Raw genomic sequence first — 21,218 nt, 5'->3', positions numbered from 1 at the left:
GTTATGCAAACCCAGCCAAACCGCTACGTACAAATAAAACAGGAATAATTTCGTTGACCTCTCTGATGCATGATCTCTCATAGCTGCTGGAGAAAAGGAGTCAAGTCGTTTTCATGGCGTAGAAAACAGATCAACGACAGGTCTTTTGGCATATACTACTACTACATGTTAACAGTTACCACATCTCAATTAAGGTTGTGTCATCGGTTATGTGTGCAAGTGTGCAACAATCACCATGTCATGCCAGATCGTATCTTTAACTCTGAGTGAGAAATAGTCGACAGCAACATAGGACCATGTATACTCTCTCCATTCCGTAAAAAACAAACTTAAATACGGGACGTGATATAAGTATCAACTGTGTCACATTCCATATTATGTTTTTTTTTATGAAAGAAGTGTATATTAATGAGAAGCTAGTAGCCATGAGCGGAAGATTTTTTTTATATAGTCCATAACATATGTACATATGACCATACTCTCTCCATCGACCATACTCTCCGTTTAAAAAAATAAATCTAATAGAGAATATTATACAGCTGTGTCATATCTCTATGGGACGAAAGAAGTATATACTATTGAGAAGTTAGTAGCCGCGCGTGGATGCTTTTTGTTGTTGTCGTCGTCGTCTTTCGGCAATGAAAATCTCGATGTACCGTACATAAAGATGTGTATATCCGGGCAGATCGGAAGGTGACATGTCATGGTCATATCAACCGAGATGGCATTCAACAAATCAACTAAGTTGTTGACAATCTTAATTACGTACGTCCAATGTTGACAGAGAGAGGGAGACGTACGTCCTTCGCCGTCCCACTAACAATGTTCTTAACTAAATTAACCAACAGAAAAGATACAAATTAAAATGGCAGGCCAGCATGGGCGCGTGATCACTTTCCGGTTCATCGGAATAATCTCCGAGCTGAGATGAAACCGGTGGCTGCAGGGAAGAAGACGACGGGTTGCTTCTAATGAAAAAAAGGCATATAGATATATAAGTATACTTTACATCGTACTACGTATATCCCTCATTCGAAGCCAAAACCGCCATGTAGTACGGTTGGCGCCAACAGGTAGTAAGCACACACTAAGCACATTTGGTGGTAGAAACAAGTATAGAAACAGTCGATCGATATATTCCCCAATTTGGGAGGATATGCAAAACTAGGCTGCCCAATCAGGCAAGCACGTACGCTTATAAAGACTACTCCTACCTTAATTAGTAGTAGTAGTAGTAGTAGTAGGGGTATTAGTAAAGTGAAAGCACTTAGGACACACGCATCAACGCACAGTGGTCATAGCCGTAGTGGTAGTGGTGGTACTACAGTAGTAGTAGCTAGAAGGCTCATGCAGGGGAGGGGAGGAGAGAAGCAACTCAAATGAAAGACTACCTGAGAGAGATTTGAAGTCATTCCAAATATTTTTAAGAAGAAATTATAAACGTGTAGGAGATTGAACACGAGATTTCGAGGTTAAAACAACACAATCTTTTATCTCTATACTTGAGTGTATCTCAGTGCGTTCTACTTTCATCGGTCTCTTTGTTTTTTTCCAAAATGGATTAAAACTCGGTATCTAAATCCAAATCGAATATACTCAGCAAACCAAATCAAATGGAGTATGGTTGTGTTTAGTTCACACCAAAACTAAAAGTTTGGTTGAAATTGTAACGACGTGATGGAAAAGTTAGAAGTTTGTGTATATAGGAAAGTTTTGATGTGATAGAAAAGTTGAAAGTTTGAAGAATTATTTTAGAACTAATATATATATATATATATATATATATATATATATATATATATATATATATATATATATATATATATATAGCTCGATGGCTTTGCGTTTTTTGCAGCGGTCCCCGAGGCGCGGGTGGCCGTGGTGCGGAGCGCGTCACCGTCATCCGTTTGCGCGGATCGAATTAATTCCCCCGCGAAACCGGCCTGTCTGATCGGAAACTGGGAAGCCGCGGCGGCGGCGGATATATCGTCTGGTGGTGGGACGCCGACGTTGGATTCTACTACTAGCAGAGTATATCGATCAATCGATGGATCGATTCATGGGTGATTAGTGGCACTATATGGATAGAACGATAGAAACGACGTGACTTTGTAGTAGTAGCAAGCAGCAAGCGCGTGGAGAGATGGAGACGGAGATGGAGATGGATGGTATGGTGGTGGCCGGAGCAATCATGGGATGCGGCGGCAACGAATCGGAGAGCGACAGGGAGCAGCCACCAGGGCTGCAGGACGAGACGAGACGAGACGCCGGCTTAGGCTTGTGGACAGCGTGTGCCCTGCGCCCCTGCCTACCGGTAGATCGTCTCCTGCGGCGTGTGCGTACGTGCTCTAGTTTCAAATTTTGCGACTCCGCGCATTCATCGATGGGATGGATCGATCTGCACGGCCAACTCCACTATTGCGCGCCCAAGCGTCAGGTTCGCCGCACTTCCACATGTACAGTGTACAGGCGCCTACCTATAGAACCTGAGACTGATTGGACCAACGACTCCATCGGCGCCGTGACCACTATCGAGTGTTGTATACCCAACTGATTTATCTACCATTGAGTTGTATACACCGACTAATTTATTTGTTCGGAGAATTTAATATGATAAAAAAGAGTGAACGATTCACGTTTATTCTTAACACTGCTCTCGAAATTGAGATATAAGTAAAGTGAGCGTTTAATTTGTCCTACTCCCTCGGTCCCCAGGATATTAACAACTTTTAACTATGAATTTAGTTATTTAGACATGTAACTAAAAGTTGCTAGTATATTTGAGGATGGAAGAGGCACTAACTAGGCCATATTAAGTTGTATGCACCAGCTAGATCACCTGAGAGAGAATTAAATTTGAAAATATACTTTTCATTCAATTTTTTCTCAAGAATATTCGGGATGCAAAAACTTGTGCAGAAATATACCGTCGGTGTCGCACAACCATTGCGCGAAAATGACGCAGGAATGACGTCGCGGGCGGTCTCCCGCGGCAATAGCACGAGCCCGCGCGGTTTCACGGACTGAAAGAGCGAGACCGAGACCGTTCAAGCAATCAGCCACACTGTTCAATGGGCTCCATTTGATTAGTAATTAATTATTTGATTAACAATTAATTAATAATTAGTAATTAATTATCTGATTAGGGATTAATTAATTATTAAAATCCCTAATCAGGATAATTAAATCGGTAAGGAACGGTTTCGCTGTTTGTTTGAGCGATAGCGCTGATTGTTTGAGCGAGACCGCGTGATCTCGCACTTTCACTGTGCGATACCGGCCGCAACGTCATTTTCACGTGCGCAATGGTTGTGCGAGACCGATGGTATATTTGTGCAAAAGATTTTGAATCCCGAATATTTTTTAAAAAAATTGAATGAACAATAAATTTTCAAATTTAATTCCCTGAGAGACGGGCATGCACCTGCACCGTGGTCAAGGTCGGCAATAATACCGCAGGGAAGCATGGACGGCGCACTCGGATGGTTAGGCTCGCAGCTGCAGTGGAAACCATCAGATCACAGGACATTACTCTCGCACAGTCGCACGTCTGCTACCCAAAATAAGTGCAGCCGTGGATATTCGTGTTCAATGTTTGACCGTTCGTCTTATTTGAAAAATTTGTGAAAAAAATAAAAAAATTAGTCACACATAAAGTGCTATTCATGTTTTATCATCTAATAGCAATAAAAATACTAATCATAAAAATTTTTAAATAAGACGAACGATCAAACGTTACACGAGGAAGGGAGTAGCTCATAACCGATATCAGAGGGGAGAGGATGGATGGATGGATGGAGACAGACACAGACCCAGAAAGCAAAAATTACTGGCTGGACAACCACCACGCCGCTTCCCGTGGTAAAACAATCATGATACCCTCTTTTTGGAACGCTCAAATTCCACCAAAGTGATGAGGAGATAGCACAAATGTGATGGGTATTTATAGTTGCAACCTGCAAACGACAACTAGATAGATACGGCCACAAGTATTGACAGCATCGTAAGACGGCAACAATAGGATCGCGGTGGAATCTCAGCAAGTCTGCATGCTGCAAGGAAACGGTAATGGTTTGCACAATTGAATCTAACAATAGCATCAGTTATAACCAGGCAAACTGACGTGGTTGCACCTTGCAAATTTAGCCTGCATACCGCACAACTTATTACTGTCAAAATGAACAAGCACGAACTAGACAATAGCAAACAATAGCAAAAGAGAGCATTTTTTCTTTCTACGAAAGTTGTTTTCCTTAAAATGTAGTAGTAGGCTTTTAAGTCGGCAGACACTTCCATCTCAACGTCATCACTACACAATATACCTTCTAGCTAGCGTACTCAGTCAGTACAACAGCCTCTACCACAGGCCAGCAACCGAGAACATAGTTCAACAAACAAAGTTGATCAAACTTAGTGCAGATATATAAGGATAGCAGAATCAAGACTCAGGGGGGCTGGATCTGGAAGATATATCACACCATACATCGGTTAAGACTACGTTCGTACCATCTATCAAAAAACACAGACCGAGAACATTCAGGATTGCGGACATAGTAGCTCCCAGTCAACATGTCAAGGCAGCAAGCCTGCGAGGTGGAGTCCGAGATCGCCGATGTAATGGCCTGTCAGGGAGACAAACTAGTCAGCAGGTTAAACAGAGTAAGAGTATAAAATTTCTAGCCAGAAGTGGTCAGCACCATATCTGAATTCCTGTTACACAATACAAATCTGCACTCAATTAATCCAGAGGATTATTAAGACAGAAGTTCCACGTCTAGAGAATGGGGCATTGCACTAGCTGCAGTTTAGATCAGGCTCAGATAACGCTTCCTCAACGCTACTGTCTAATACTGTACGTAGTAGGAGTTCACAAGAAATAGGTCAGAGTTTGGACTCACTTTGTTTCTTCTCAGATATCATTACCTCAGACTGGTTATTGAAACAGTGAATTATCATTTGCGGTTTACTCATAATCACGGAACTAAGAGAACAAAAACACTTCTGCTCCCACAAATATAAACTACTTGTTTCCACCATCAATTTATCGAAGTAGTTGGAATTTGGAAATACAGCAATAGAGCTAGAGGTGATGGACTATTTAGTACTCCGTCCGTATTTAAATATATGATATTGTTGACTTTATTCGGTCAAACTTTTGAAACTTTGACCATCATCTCTAAAAATATATAGTTTGAAAGCGTAGAAAACATATAGGTATATTTTACTACTTTATAAGTACTTTTACAATATTATAATTTTATTAGATATTATCATTATATTATAATAGAAAAATAGTGGTTGAAGTTGCACACCAAAGATCGAATAAAGTTAACACTCAACCTAGATCAGATGTGATAGTCTGAGTTCACAAACACTGGACCTTCTGCAGAAAAAAACTTACTACCTCCGTCCCAAAATAGTTGTCATTTTGAGTTTTTGCTTGTAACTTTTGACCATTCGTCTTATTCAAAAGATTATGAAATTATTATTTATTTTGTTTTTGACTTGCTTTATTATCAAAAGTACTTTAAATATGACTTATCCTTTTTTATATTTACAATAATTTTTAAAATAAAACGAATGGTCAAACGTTGCAAGCAAAAAGTCAAAACGACATCTAATTTAGAACGGAGGGAGTATGAAACATAGGTAATGTCTTCCAGGTTAACAGGTTTACACGAGTCTAATTATGTCAAAATTCCACAAGTCTGGATGAACTGCTTATGCAAATCCCAGATCAAACCAAACCAAATAAACAGGCCACTAGGATAGGAAAAAAATAGCCACTGAATATGAAACAATATGTTACAGTTACAGATCTTGCATGCAAGATTTCACGAAAGGGCAATTGCCAGGAAATTTAGATTTAGAATTTTAGATTCAGAACAAACAGAAAAAAGAACAAGACATTGTTTGGTGATGAGATTGTGGAGTAAATGAAACCCTATGCCAGTGTAACACAACAAATCACCTATCCCAGCAAATGCAAAAGATAAAAGCATGGTTAATAACACACCTTGTACTGGTGAGTTTCTGTATAGGACCTCTGCTGAATGCCCAGTCAACATAGACAGTCCTTGTTAACAGCTGAGTCCCATTCATTGCTTTGATTGCAGTTTGTGCTTCCTCAAAACTTTCATATTCAACTAATGCATATCCCTGTTAGACAGAAGAACAGATGTGAACAGAAATCAGATAGCTCTGTGAGAAAGAAACATAGATATTTCCATATACAACTAATCCAAAAACAGTGTTTTTCACTTAGATCTATAAATGTGCTAGGCATACACTAAATAGTCTTGGATCCACGAAATTTTGGAGATAAAAACGTTGATAAGTTGGATCGTGTATCAGGAGATGGACACCAGTTGGATGCAAAGTATTTGGGAAATGAAACTAGTGTCAGGGCATCATGAAAGCCATCAAATCATTTCAAACAGTAAACAATACGAAATAATTGGAAGTCCCAACACCCCTCTTAACCCTTACCATGTAAACACACCGTGGTGCATAAACCATTTATGTTCTGTAAGAATGTTAAATGATGTGTACTCTGGGGTAAACTAGCCATATTGTACCAGAATCTAGCATTCTGGCAGAACCAAACTAGTGCATATTCTTGACTTAATATGAAAATAGACATTTCTCTAAATTATCACAGTAGAAGGAAAATCTAATTTCACATCAGGTACATGACTTCTAACACCATGTGCTCCAAGATTGCCCCCATTATTAGATTCTCTTATATAAGTCATCCAGAGACCTTAGATTAGTATGGGTGCAGTTTTATCAGAATAAACTAATATCTTCTTGATGTAATCAAGTAAAATGACTTGAGCAATACACTCATGTTGGTCAATTACAAAATGTGTAATCCAACTTTTACCATGCTAAATCAAAGTTGAGAATTATATCACATAAAAAATAGGAGAAACAAGATGAATAATCAATCCAAACAAGCTAAGCAATGTGGTTGAAGAAAGTGAGTGGCCATTTATGAAACTCAGAGAACATCATTTGATATGATTTCGATTAAGAAGGTTTCTAAACAGCATAAATCAAATTTTCAACTATTCTCATAGCAGTCCCTCAAGAAATATTCCTGCAAATAAAAAAGGAAAATGATGATGCAGAGACAGGATATAAATAGTTACCCAAACTCCAAGGAATACTGACAGAGTCGTTAGCGAAAGAGAATATGGTTGAAAGTAAATTTAAGGTGGTTGTGCTAAGTTGAATTAACACAGAAGCTTTATTATTCAAGGAATTACATTCAGCATATCAAACACACCATGCCCTTCAGATTAATTAACTGAATATGGGAAGCCCTCACTGCCAGAAGCTGCATGGAAAAGAAACTACAATGCACATAGGTCCCAAACAGACCTTAAGAAGCCTATATAGGCCAGTAGTAAATACTCCTATAATGTTATGTATAACCACAGTGGTTGCTGCGCATTAGCAGTTTGTATTGAATTGCTGCCTGTTGGAATAAATATCAATTTTACCTTGGCATATCCAGTGCGGCGTCCCAGATTTAAATGTAGGTCCTTAACATGACCAAAATCACTGAAAGTGTTGTACAGATCATCTTCTTCCGCGTCTTCTTTGACTCCAGAGACCAGTAGTATCCATCCTTCAATAGCTACAATTCAGCAAAACTCTCCATTAAAACAAGCGTGACAATTGATTAATGATTATCACTGCCAATGAAAAACAAGTAGCTTTAAGAATGAAAGCGAATAAGAATGCAGAACCAGTACTGGCATGTGACAGTGTGTTTTATTGAGACAGATACCAAACATATTCTTATGATAACCCTCAGCATCACAGCTCAATTGCAACATTTCATTGTTCTCTCTCAAAAGTCATCTCGTTAAGTACATTTGGTGTTTCTAGTATACCACGATGGAACCTTATCATGCAAGTAGCTACCTGGGCTACCATATCACTGAACACGCAGTACAGAAGACAGAACCAAGTTATTATGAATTTGCATCAGTCATCGCGAATCAACCCGCAGTTTTTATACTACCTTTTAACTGCATCTCATGGTGCTGCTCAAACTAATTGATGTCATGCATTCGCTGCAATGAATTTTTTTTGTCCCAAGTAACTTTCAATACAATGGTCTAATTTCCTCCAACGCCATCAAGGACATTGGGGAGAAAAGGCATGCCTGCCAAAGGCACACAACTACGAAACCTACAGAAGAACGAAAGATCACAGCGTGCAAAATTATACAATCATTCTACTGATGGTAGTAGTTGTCACTTGTCAGCATGGAAACTCACTCAATCAGCGTAGAACCTGATGTGGTTCTCAGCATTCAGGACCACAAAATCAGTATCAATTGCAATTATACATTTGTTTTTTTTTCCCACAACCATATCAGCATATAACTGTCCACCGGCAGCGATTTAGTTTGGATCGTTAGCTTAAGCATCACATGGCTCCAATTCCCCTGAATAAAATCGAAAGCCTGCACCACAAACAGGAGTGCGCACGCAATCGAGTGGCAATCGGGAAGCCGCAAGCGCAGCCGTACCAAAAACCCTAAACCCTAGCCAAATATCACCAAACAAATCCTAGCTCACCAAATCCCTCGCGGATTTTGCGCGACACTAACTGGTAAATCACACGCAAACCGACCAAAAATAGCGCACAAAACCCTACCGAGAAGTTCAAACTCGAGCTCACGCCCAAAAAAAAATAGAAGTACAAAGGGAGATCTCACAGCGCTGTGGGCCGTGGCCGGGGTTGCCGGCATCGGCGAGGGAGTCGAAGCGGTCGCGGTTGGAGGCGAGCACGGAGGTGCTGCGGCCGAGGAGGCGGCCGCGCGAGCGCATCACGCCCTGGGAGACGATGTGGGGTACGGGGAGCGCGCGCCCGCCGCGGCCACCGCCCCGATCGTCCTCGTCCATGGCGTCCTCCTCCTCCTCCTCGTCGCGGTCGTAGTCGACGAACTCCACGTCCTCCGCCGCCGCCGCCATTGGGATGGGAGTGGGAGACAGCGAGGAGGAGGAGGAGAGCGTGTACTGTTTGCGCCGCGGAGGTGGCGACGTGGTGGTTTTATAGGCGGTAACGACGGATTAGCGCGTGATTACGAGGGCGGAGAGTCGGTAATTAAGGAGGGAGATTTGCGTAATGATCCCTTGAGATTTCGTTAATTAACTCGAAGCGAACTAGTGCTGGGCTGCTGGCTTAGATGTGGGCCCACTGGTCGGATCAGCCCAGCCGTCTGATCTCTGATCGGTAACGGACGGTCCAGATCGCATCTAGTTCGCACCCGGGGGGCTTCTCCGGACAGAGATGGCGGCGGCGGCGACCTCTCCCTCCGCCGCATCCTCCTCCGGTGGTAGCGGCGGCAACACGGCGGAGGGGGAGATGGCGGCAGCGAGCGCTGCTTGTGCTTGCCCCATCTGCCTCGATTCCTTCCTAGACGAGGCGTACCTCGACACCTGCTTCCGTTAGTCTCTCCTCTCAGAATCTCTCTAATTATCCTTTATTTCGGATCTTAAGATTGCTCCGCATAGGGTATTTAATAATTAATTATGTGTAAGCTCTTCAATTCTGTAAGAATTCTTATCTTGGATAGAATCTTTGAACGACTCTTAAGTAGAGGGCAAAAGATGTGAAGTTTCTGCGAAATTGCTTGATGGCCTCTAACTAATTTGCTTCAGTTTTGTTCATCAAGAGAAACATTGCTGGAATCAGGACAGAAATCTACTGTATTTTGAAATCACCACTTGCCTTTCATCTGTTCAAGTTCATTTTCTTAGAGTCATAATGTTTGTGCAGATTCTTTTTGTTACAAGTGCATATGCCAGTGGGTAAAGATTGTATCGACCAAGCATGCCGAACCTTTATCATCAGTGCAATGTCCCCTTTGCAAGGTGAACTCATTTTCTCTGGTTCCAATAGTTATTCCAAAAAGGAACAGGACATTCTGTTTGTCTGATACCATTCTCACCACATTTCTCTTAGCTTGATAGTTTATCATCTTCAAGTGAATTCTGACAGAAACCATATGAACCTATGCCCCATTCATATGTTGATTGAAAAAAACGCTTTTGAACGTGATGAAACGCCACTATTGAATATTGTTTAATTTGCTAGCTTTGGGTGTTTTTCTAGGAAAGCTTAAATGTGGAGAACACACCATACCAGCCATTACTTTTTGGTGCTGCTACATTTATCTATTGATGATGCAGTCAACTATATCTATAAATTTGACCCCTTTTTTGTTCACTGCCCGGCAAATTTTTTGTTCACCTGAGACTGTGCCCTGAGGTCCTGAATCCTGATTATATGTCCCTTGTGACATTTGCAGACCGTGAATGTGTCTATTATACATGGTTTTAATGGTGAATCATTTGAGCGGCACTACATAAATCAGGACCCCAGAAAAAGGTCCAGTTATCTCCTTCCCTCCATCTGGTTGTGCAGTGCTGCGCTTTTTGTAGTTAATGTTAACGAGCGGACATTTTTCTTTTATTTCTGCGATGGAGACCATTTGCATGCCACTCTTCTCATTGTAAATTAAATATTGTTGTTACATGTTTCAATAAGTATATTAAGCTCATTTTCCTCCTCGTGCAGACATCTTTCAGATGCACACGACTTGATTACACAATTCTATAGTATACGAGGTATAGTGTTGGTTTTTAGTTATGTCCGTGCTCACACTTTTAGAACCTGTTCCAGATATCTATCTATGAATCTAGTGTTATATGACTGACGTGTGCTCAACTGAACAGATATTATAGGCAATACTTCCAGCGTTCAGCAATTCTGGAAGCAACGCAAGTATCTTCGCAAGAACATTTGGCTTCAAACCTGGCTAAGACAGGAAATACAGGCTCTTACACGGGTACATACATACAGTACTGCATATTGTCACACGGTTATTCCATAGCTTAAAAGGGTCGCACTTGCATTATCTTCTTATCTGTGTGTAATTAGGGCTTCTCTTCTTATCTGCATTATCTGACAATCTCATTTTACCCATTACTCATGGATCATAGCTGAAACACACACTTGGGAATAATATCTACTCTTATAGTTTAGTACAAATTGGATTTGATTTACGCACTCAAGTGCACATGACTTGGGAGCATGATGATGGTTTCTATTATTCTTTCAAGTGTCGTAGAGAGTTGAGAATTTGTGATTATTCTACGATGTTATATAATCGTCGTGCTGCTATCGTGTTGCTTGCTGCAATGTATTGTAATACTGGGTTTTGCAGGATGAAAATGTTGACGCCTTTATCTACCACATCCATGGTGTGATCGAGTCTTTCATGAAAAGGCAAGAGAAGGGGCATGCCTCGAAGATGGCTCCACCAGAGAAGAGGAGGGAAGAATTCAAGAGCTTGCTCATGGAAGCTGCCAGGCCGTTCCTCCTTGGCCAAACGGAGCGGTTTGTCGCTGAGGTAGAGCTCTTCTTGGTCTCACATCTGAACATTGACGCATATAGCAGGCTGCGTGTTCAGAGACTTAAGGAGTCCACTTCGCATGTGTCAAGAGAGCAAGATGTGCTGCCACAGGATCGGTCTCTGGAGGACCACTACTTGTACTTTCTAGGTGATGAAACAGATTGCAATGACGAGATATAGTGAATTGTCAAGCAATATCAGTGATCTCCTGTAGGTGATGGCACAGATTGTAATGCTGAGCTCTGTATCTCGAGTACCAATTGTTGTATGTGTAGGTGATGAGGACAGATTGCAGATTTGCAACGGATATATATCATAGTGATGTACAAGTTTTGCCAAAACAGTGTCCATGTTCCCTGTAAATTTTGCCACTCATTCGGAACCTGTAAACTGAGCACAATCTACAATGGTATATATAGATAGGAGATGCAGTCTTGCTATTCTGGTTTTGGCTGCATGCGATTTGGTATTTCTGCATATTACACAGGATAAGCTCAAAAGAGATTCTTTTCCTGACCAACCATGTGATGGAACTCCAGAATTTAAAGTTCATAAACATTTCTTTTAACCAATTCACTCACAATTTACAGGCATAACCGCACAAGGGGCTCCCTGGGTATTTGCATACAAGGAGAACTGTAGCATTCATCCTCTGCAACACCGGAGCACCTGGCTCAACTTTGACAAAGGATATTAACTACCAGTGAAACAAAAGAAATAGTGTTGTTCAACTGTTCGAGCAGCAGGTAGGACGATCTCCGGACCTGACAAAATCAATTGGGGATTCAGGATCAGGGATCACTTCTCAGAGTGTCCAGGTCTACAAATATTACTGATGTGTTGTCCTTGGTTCGCAATTTCCTAGCTTCACTTAACACATGATGTGCTACTTTATCTGCTGAAGTTTTCTGCTCGCTGTACTTCTGCTTACCCTGAAAAATGAGATAAAAGATCAGCACACCACGACTTAATAACCATGAGGTTGAAGCCGATCGATGAGTTACCTCAAGGACAAGCTGCGCTGCCCTGTTCGCGCTAATAACATCCCATAGCCCGTCGCTGCAAAGGAGCAAACAAGCGCACGTTATGAAATGTATGAGTAATGCATTACATTAGCAAGCATGACAATCATAGATGGGGAGTTTTGATACCTAGCAATAAGGGCAGAGGCTAAGCATGCTTTTGTCATGCGAACTGCCTGGCTCACATATGGTTCAGAGCTGAACCGTGAATCTTGTTCCTTTAAAAACTTGTCCCCAAGCATCCTGCCAAGATTTAGTCCTGTGGAAATAAACAGCGAGATCGTGTCATCATTATTGTTCAAGTCTGCAGCTGATGTAAGATAGCAATATAGCATATACCGCATATACGGCTTTCACCGTCTTTCAGGGGTTGTCCTGAATTTGCCATCCGGGCTCGTTCTGTTGTACTGACTACTCGATGATCCTCGGTCATTGTAATTATTTCCCCATTGACACTGGCAACAATTTATAAATTATTGCTGTATTACAAAGCTTGACGAAAGAGGACCTTATAAATCATTTTTTATTGCTATTGTATAGCAGTTTAATATACAATAGGGTGGCAATATTTAAATTTCAATTATGGTGTATTTCACATTATACTAGCAAGTGACTGCTAGTGGGTTTTTTTTTCTTTGCGAGGAAGCAAGTGCTACAGAAAACCAAATAGTACAGTGTCTTCGAGAACAGAAAAGATGCTAATTACCTCATAATACAAGCTGAGTCACCAAGATTAGCACATTGGGCGAAGCAATCTTCGTTCTGGTCGAACCAAATCAGAAGGATAGTTGCTGTGCAGCCCTGGAAAAGATAGAAAAACATGGTAAGCCTACTGAAAAGGTGGCAATTCAAGAAACAGAGGATTCCAAGGACCCACTAGACTTCATGTACAGCATATAGCCTTAGAAAGACTATCTGGAGTCTAGGAGTTTTAATGGGAGACTCAACTCATAATTTCGGTAAATATTTCCTGGCAATCATGGGAACCTTAAATTGCAAGAGACTTCGCTTCATGTATACATTTCAGAAACCAAATTAAGAATCAGAGCTAAACTTTTAAATCTAGAAAACCAGCAAGTGATGAATTTTACACATCCAGGGGCAAGTAAAGGACAAGAAATTGCAGTAGCACATCATTTGATCAAAAAAGTTAACAAACATACAATGTAGCAACATTCGTCCAACAAATTCTATACCAACCAAATGTATAGATAAACCTTGTAACAAACATATGATATTTATTTAATCAAGTTATGAAACTACCAGACAAGAAATTAAGCAACATAGTTCAAAAAATATAGTACACGAGAAATCCAGATAAAAGGAAAACCTCATACTGATGATGGAGTGCAGCTTCAGTCAATGCAAAGGCATGTCTAAGAACATCTGAAGCACTATGGCATGAAAGAACTCTTTCTTTTGTTTCCTGTTGAGACAAAATGTTTGCAATGTTCTGTGGAAGAATCCTAGGCAACAAAGGGGGTCATCAGTTCAACACGTATATAATCATATCAAACTCAAAATCAAGAACGGTTATAGTAATTAATACACGAATGTCCAAATTCTAGGATAACATCATGATTTGCACTTGATCAAACAAATAGGCAGAAATAGCTTACCTGCTGGCAGCTATTGCAGCACCATCCCCTCCATGGCCATCGAATATGCCAAATAGCCCAAACTGTGTAAAAATCAATAACAGAAACCACTCAAGTATTTGCACAAAAACTAATCATTCACATACCTTTTCCACACCGATAAGAGGATACTGGCAGCAGCTGACATCCTCCATGTGAAGTTTCTTCCCAGTTCGACGGGCTGTCATTGGATCAGATGCTATACCAACTCCTACAGGTTGTTGGTTTTGTAGCTCAATTTGGACCTAGCACGGTAGCGCTATCAGGGAATTGCTTTCTTCAAAGATAGATACAACCAAATTTCAAACATATGTTGAAGAGTTTTTTTTTTCTTTTTTATATATGCTCCAGTTTCTATGGCATGGCAGACATGTGGAACCAAATAGGCCAGCATATGAACTGAAATGTCAACAGCTAGCAAGAAAACAGAAAAGCCGAGTGTGGTAACATGTTTGCCAATTTGAATTAGGTATAGTTGGATTATATGAAAAAAAAATGCACAGGGGTTTCATTTCAAGCAGAATGATATGTGAACATAAAAGTATTAACCATCAGATGAATAATAATGCTGGACCATAAGCAATAAAAGACCAATTCTACTATAAATTAGTTATAAAAATCTTCAGTACACTTGAAAGGACACACTGAAAAACAAAAGCGGTTATAACTTACAGATACTTTTGATGAACTCCCAAGTGTTATAATATCACCATCTGCAAGTTCAGCAGGCTCACCCCAACGCCTAGATCCAACATCAGGATGATTAACTGACCGGGAATTCAAAAATGTTCCATTTAGACTACCCATATCCACAATTTCCCATTTGAGTTTCTGCAATAAAAGAGTAATAATAATTTTATTGGATGGGAATGTAAGAAGGCTTAAGATATTTGCAGGTATGTACATAGGTCATATGAATTTTTTTTTTAGATACAGCTTAGATCTTCACAACTTACATTTGCATTCCAGTCAATCTGTGCATGCTTTCCTGACACCTCTGAGTCCTTTAACACCAAATGACTTGGAGGAACCCTTCCAAGAGTCACGGGTAGCATGGACTTGTTACCTGACTGCGTATAGTGGTTTATTCCATGAGATGGGCCAGCTATGACCTCCAAAGCTAGGTTGCTTCCTGCACTTCTAGCAAATGATTATAAACATGAGCATATGCATGTTAACAACAATATTTGCAGCATATGGACCACTCGAATATTTAAATATTTTCAGGGATTTTTTACCAACTATAATGTCAGGAATGGTGCCATTGTGATTACTCTCTCCAGAATCCCTTCTTATGTGCTTCACATCAGGTGTTGGCCCATTTGCCACAGCTGGACGCTTAAGCGTATTTCCCAAATAGAGCTCTTCCGTTTTACTGTTTGTAACATCAATTACATGAGTTTCTCCTACACAAACCAAAGAATTGATTATTTTTGTAATTTTATGACGATTGTTAGTAAATAAGATGAATATTACTAAAAGAGGAAATGAAAACAAGACTGATGCTGTATAACATAATGATGAAAGTCTGGGTGTAAATGTATATGCACCTTCAATAACATGAGATTCAGTGGGATAGGTTGCCCCTTTTCCAACAATGCCATGAGTCTTAGGTGAAGTGATAATCCTATCAATCCGAATTCCTGATTCATCGACAGTACTACTATTGCTCGAGACTGAATAGTCATCCAAATTGTCAGATATGAGAGGCATGTTAATATCATCATCCTGCAAGCAACAAGTAATATAAATTAGATAAAACAGACTTGCTGTAAATGGTTTTATTAATTACAGTTTGTGATAACATTCGTATGTGAATGAATTACGACAGAAAAATCTTGTATATCTTCTAAAAACAAATTAAGTGCGCTTAGATTAAACATAGCATTCCGTGCTCTTAGCAGAAAAGTAAGACAGTGGGGGCTTCATTGGCTTAGTGCCAGTTGTTCCAGTGGACCAGGAAGCTTAATAGAGGAAAAGGAAAAGTGGTTGCTACCCATATCCAACCATATGGGACACAACGTATCTTGCCGGGCCGGCCAAAGATTAGGCCGACCAAATTTCCTTAAGATTGAGAGTACTATGGGACACAATGTATCATTTAACACAAAACAGCAAAGTATAATATAAGTAAAAGATCATGAAAAATGATTGAAGTACAAAAATGGAAAAACATTGACTAAAGTAAAGAAAATCACATCCATTTCATCGGGCTGTATTTACTGTTTATGCTTTTGACAAACCAAGAGTCGGAAATGAAGCTTAAAGAAGCAAAGATAACAATCTTATGTCCAGTAATCCAGTTGCATCTAAGAACATTGCAGCTTGGGCAATACCACAATAATCCCCCCCTCCTCCTATCAAGCTGCAATTTGCCTTGTCGATGACCAAATTAACAAACGCACCAAATTCATCAATCAAATATGCATGCTGGATTAAATATCAGAGCAGAAAACAAAAGCTACCGCCGAATCTCCACCAATGCAACATTCAATGCAAGGCAGCAGCTACAATCTAGGGCTGGGAGCAGGCCACGGTATTCCCCTCGCTCATGGTTCTGTGTTGGTGTAGTATATTCTAACGAGAGAACGCCATGGACGAATCCAAGGACCTCAAAAATCAAATCGCTCGTGAAACAGTACCCTCGTAACGAACATCACCAAGATCCACCACCACCACAAGAAAGTACAAATCACCACTCGACAATGTTTCCATTTCATACGGCGATCAAATAAATTGGTGAAAAAAAAATAATCGAGGGATTCCGGGGGGTCCGACCTGGGAGGAAGCGGGAGGTGGGGGCGCGGGGGACGCGCCCCGCCGCCACCGCCGGCAGGCGAAGACGGCGAGGCCGAGGACGGCGAGGGTGGCGACGGCGACCCCGCTGACGGCGAGGGGAGGGATGGCCATGGTCGCGTCGCGGGGTGCCGAATGGCGAATGCTTCGCGACGCACACGGGCTCCTGTTTTAATTTCTTTTCGCTCTTTTTTTTCCCTTTTTTTTTTGACTTGTTTGTTTGTTTTTCCTCTCCGGAGGACGCTATTTTTGTGCTATGAATTCCCGAGTTTGTGTGGGTTTTTTTTTCCCTCTGTTTATACATGTTACACGTGACTATTCACGTTTACTATTTTCCCTTTTATCGATTATTAATAATACCATTGCATTTATTTTTGTAGGTTTGTGTTGGAAAGCATTTAGTTTCTACAAGTTGTTGTTATCTTCAGGCTTTATCCCCAAAACCGGGATGTAGTAAATATCTTTGTTTTGCTAGTGGTAGTTTTATCTATTACTCACAAATTATTGTTTTGTCAACAATTGCACTGCCGTACACTCTCCTCGTAATCCTATTATCCTGTTTGAACATATTGTCCGCTAAATTATTAGTATCGATTATCTCGGATAAACCAACTATTTTAAGAAATAAACTAAACAAATATCCGTTTCACAATAACAAGACTTTCTAGCTTTGTCCACACTCATATGGATGTTATGAGTGTAGACAATGCTAGAAAGTATTGCATTGTGAAACGGAATGAATAGTTTAGAACAAGTGCTTTAACTAGTTTCATAGAAGACAATTTTGAAAAAAAAATATGTTCTTTAAAAATGGTGCAAAAAATCTACGATAACAATATAGTTAGGTAATCAAATATTGTTCTTTTAAGGTAATTTACCCTAGACTTGCTAGACGCATGAGTTTTGTTTTTCCCTGTATTGTTGACATCATCTTAATGATGAAAATCATTTTAGAGATAAATACTGTATAAGGATACACATGTACTCCGTAATCGCTATGCACAAAAGCAGCAATAGTATAAGTCACACCCTAGCAAATAAAGCCTGGTCCGAATCTTTACCGGGTCTTTTTTTCAGACTGATCACTTGGGAGAGTTTCCCTACCTGAATTTTATTAAAATGGAGAAATAGTACAATGCTTTAGTTTGTTACATTGGACCGTGAGTAATTATTAGCTGAGGAATACAATTCCCTTTCCCTGTAAGAAAAAAAAAACGCGTGTATTGGTGTGGTGTATTTCCAGTGTTACCGCACCATCGAGAAAAAAAAATGTAGTGCTCCCCTAAGATATTTGTTTCTCCCTCCCTTCAGAAATATCTATCGTTTATGATAAAATTTGGTGAGCTCTTTAAAAGTTCGACAACTAAATATTAGAATAACTAGGAAGGTAGCCCGCGCATTCGCGCGAGCATATATTGTACATTGCGTTTGAATATATATAAACAGAATATCAATAGGCTGACACCTCCCATGTTTAAAAGTACTATTTTTTAATAAGACACATCAGGTGAGGCCTCCGCTGTTCATCGGTATTTTGCTTTGATAATTTTTCAAGATATTTGTTAGGTTTTAAAATATATAATATTTAATACATCTGTATAAATAATTATCTATGATCGCTTTATTATATAGAATGAAGTTCGATTTAGTTTGTTTGGAAAATGTGTCTAATAAATCAAGTGTAAATTAGAAGTAAGCTGTTTTGTCCCTTTTTAATAGAATCTTTACTCGCTTTTTTTAACAAATTCTAAAGAACTATATTGTTAATAAATATGGTTTATTTGTAGCATCAAGTAGTTCTCCTTCTAGTTGGTTTAAGTTGATGCAAGTTTTTACATACTTATATATAAATTAATAAAGACATGTCATATACCTTGCTTCATTGTGATTTGTGTGATATGTATTATATTTTTCAAAAGAAAATACCTAGTTAACATGAATCCAAAATTTTAAATTTAATAGTAACAAATATAACTTTTCAATGTACTATATAGTGCGAACCTTATTGCGGTTTGTATGTGTAATAATATGTGGAGAAACTCATAATGCTATGATATACGATAGATGTAAGGACATTAATGTCTAAGCATTTTAAAATTGTTACGAAAAAGGAACATGCAATGGTTGGTCCAATTTTAGTGAAATGTGAGAACCAATTTTTTACTAACTTATTATGTTTTCTCTAAATAGTTTAATTTAGTCTCTATTGACATTTTCTATTACTTGCTTTATTTTATATTTTATACCAGCTCAAAATATAGGCTTTATGGATCTTTAAATCAATGTTTTAATTATAAATACAACAATATCTAAATTAGAAATCGGATGTGTAGCTTGAAATTTATGCAAGTTTTAAAATTTTTGATTATTTTCGGCTATATAAATAGGAAGGGGTAGAGTGGAGAGCTCAAGACGAGAAGGGATGGGGCGAATAGTGCCGTGTTGTGCGTATGTGTGGGGGATGGCGAAGTGGAGGGGTTTTTTTTTCTATTTTATCTAAATGATTTAAGTGAAACCGATGATATATTTTTTTCTCACATTTTATGTTATTTTTTTCTAATTTTTAAGACGTAACACATGGTTGCTTAAGATTTTCTTAAAAGAATATCTATTGGTTGAAAATAATGGATCTACCTATTTAAGTGGAAACTGATGCTAAGATGGTTTTTCTTCCAATTTGTAAAGTTATATTTTTATTTAAGGCGTAACACGTGATGCCTTGAGTGTGCTCAGAGGATGTCCAGTGATTTACGGTAATATAATACTTATTTTCATTTTGTATTATGGTCCGTGTTTTTTCTATTTGGTTACCATGCAAAGGAACGGTGTCTATGCTTAAATGACATATTTTCATTTTTTATAGAGTGAAATATGGGTAATATGGATCTTAAATATTTTATTTAATTGTAAAAAAACAAAAATTCAAATAAGTTAAAATTATGATTTAATTTAAGAATTATAATCATTTAGCTTTCTAATTATTGATATTTCTTTACTTAGTTAAAAATTAGGAGATAAAGGAATTAAATGAGTGAGTAGAGGAAGAGAGCGTTGAAGGGTAGAGATTATGCGTGCATATAATTGCAATAATTCTTTTTACCTGTCGTAGGCTCTCCGGATCTTCCATTATAATTGAGAGATGAAATGAATAATTCAAGTCATCAAACAAGTATAATGAAATATCCGACGCCTCGAGAGAGGAATATTGGAGACATTGCTGGGCCTTTAGCCTGCCAGTCAACTTCAGCCTGAGATGTGACCGTCAAACCACTCGAAGGCAATGACCAGATGTGTTACACATTCAGGAGAATTGACAAAAATGGCTAAAGATCTACAACATCTCAAATATTCTTAACTCATACTCATGTGAATCTAATTCCCAGGATGTGCACTAGATTCACACTTTCTTCTCAAGCATGATTATACATAGCAAACACAAATAAGATGAAAGTGATTATAAACTACATCTACTTTAGTTACATTGGCCGACCGGCCAAATAAATAATAGAATAGCGGAAGCTTGTCTACCCAATCCACAAGCACACCGAATAGGGGTTTACCCTATTAAGTTCAAGTCCTAGAAAAAGCAGTCGATCATCCGCATCACTCAAAGGCTAAGTCTAAAACCTGCAAGCAAAAGTTAATTCAAGACAAGCCTAACACCCTACTTGCAAGGCATATAATCAAGGAAGGCATAGTATGGTTCTTTTTAGCATAAAGCAAGTTTTATTTGCATAAAACGCATTCAAAACGGATTTACTTTCAAATAAAATTTCAGCAAGCTAGTACTTAACATATGGGCATCAAAGTAGGCATTAATCATGTACAAATATCCACCTCATTGCCATCCATGGCAGCAAGGAGATCATTCTCAAATCTCATCACAATTTGAAGGTAAATTTCAGCATTCAGGAGAATAAACACAAGTCTATACTCAATACATATCCACACACCGCTCATGACCGTGAGCACGGCTAATCGATTAGTTTTAACTCTGCAGAGTTTGTACACTTTACCCACATGATACGAAATAATAAGCATGCAAAAGCATGGCACGCGATACATAAGTACCCGATTTATTACCCGCAACAAAGCTTTTCCAAAATTCATGATTTAGCCTTACACCAGCACAATACATGTTACTCCATCCTAAGCCATACTCGATATATGACCTAGAACCGTTAAGTGGCGGGCCCACGCCTTAAACTTAACGCCGTGGTGGCGGACACAACGGGAACCCACCACGTGGCACAATACTATTGTATTGGACACGCTTAGTCACCTAAACTACCACGTCGGGGTAAATAGGAAGCTCCTCTGAAT

General features: G+C 39.3%; 3 protein-coding genes across 3 annotated transcripts; 1 reads left to right on the top strand and 2 right to left on the bottom strand.

The window, feature by feature from the left end:
* Positions 1-4,187: 4,187 nt before the first annotated feature.
* Positions 4,188-9,029, bottom strand: LOC127765932 (RNA-binding protein Y14B). The gene is made up of 4 exons (XM_052290908.1): positions 8,738-9,029; positions 7,509-7,645; positions 6,017-6,159; positions 4,188-4,622 (listed from the first exon to the last, which is right to left on the bottom strand). The coding sequence occupies exons 1-4, from the start codon at positions 8,991-8,993 to the stop codon at positions 4,565-4,567; spliced, it is 594 nt and encodes a 197-aa protein (XP_052146868.1). The 5' UTR covers positions 8,994-9,029; the 3' UTR covers positions 4,188-4,564.
* Positions 9,030-9,266: 237 nt separating this feature from the next.
* Positions 9,267-11,781, top strand: LOC127767584 (uncharacterized). The gene is made up of 6 exons (XM_052292965.1): positions 9,267-9,469; positions 9,802-9,896; positions 10,334-10,413; positions 10,603-10,652; positions 10,761-10,873; positions 11,252-11,781. Exons 1-6 carry the CDS (start codon positions 9,313-9,315, stop codon positions 11,618-11,620), a joined length of 864 nt encoding a protein of 287 aa, XP_052148925.1. The 5' UTR covers positions 9,267-9,312; the 3' UTR covers positions 11,621-11,781.
* Positions 11,782-11,944: 163 nt separating this feature from the next.
* On the bottom strand, positions 11,945-17,102 carry LOC127767583 (protein phosphatase 2C 70-like). The gene is made up of 13 exons (XM_052292963.1): positions 16,878-17,102; positions 15,650-15,827; positions 15,338-15,505; positions 15,056-15,231; positions 14,772-14,930; positions 14,207-14,344; positions 14,082-14,143; positions 13,793-13,928; positions 13,169-13,263; positions 12,802-12,917; positions 12,592-12,721; positions 12,445-12,499; positions 11,945-12,372 (listed from the first exon to the last, which is right to left on the bottom strand). Exons 1-13 carry the CDS (start codon positions 17,007-17,009, stop codon positions 12,232-12,234), a joined length of 1,686 nt encoding a protein of 561 aa, XP_052148923.1. The 5' UTR covers positions 17,010-17,102; the 3' UTR covers positions 11,945-12,231.
* Between the last annotated feature and the right edge of the window lie 4,116 nt (positions 17,103-21,218).

Source organism: Oryza glaberrima, chromosome 3 (assembly GCF_000147395.1).
Source record: "Oryza glaberrima chromosome 3, OglaRS2, whole genome shotgun sequence".
In the NCBI taxonomy this organism is placed as follows: Eukaryota; Viridiplantae; Streptophyta; class Magnoliopsida; order Poales; family Poaceae; genus Oryza; species Oryza glaberrima.
The sequence above is the reverse complement of the archived record's forward strand: the minus strand, read 5'-3'. Positions and strand labels throughout refer to the sequence as shown.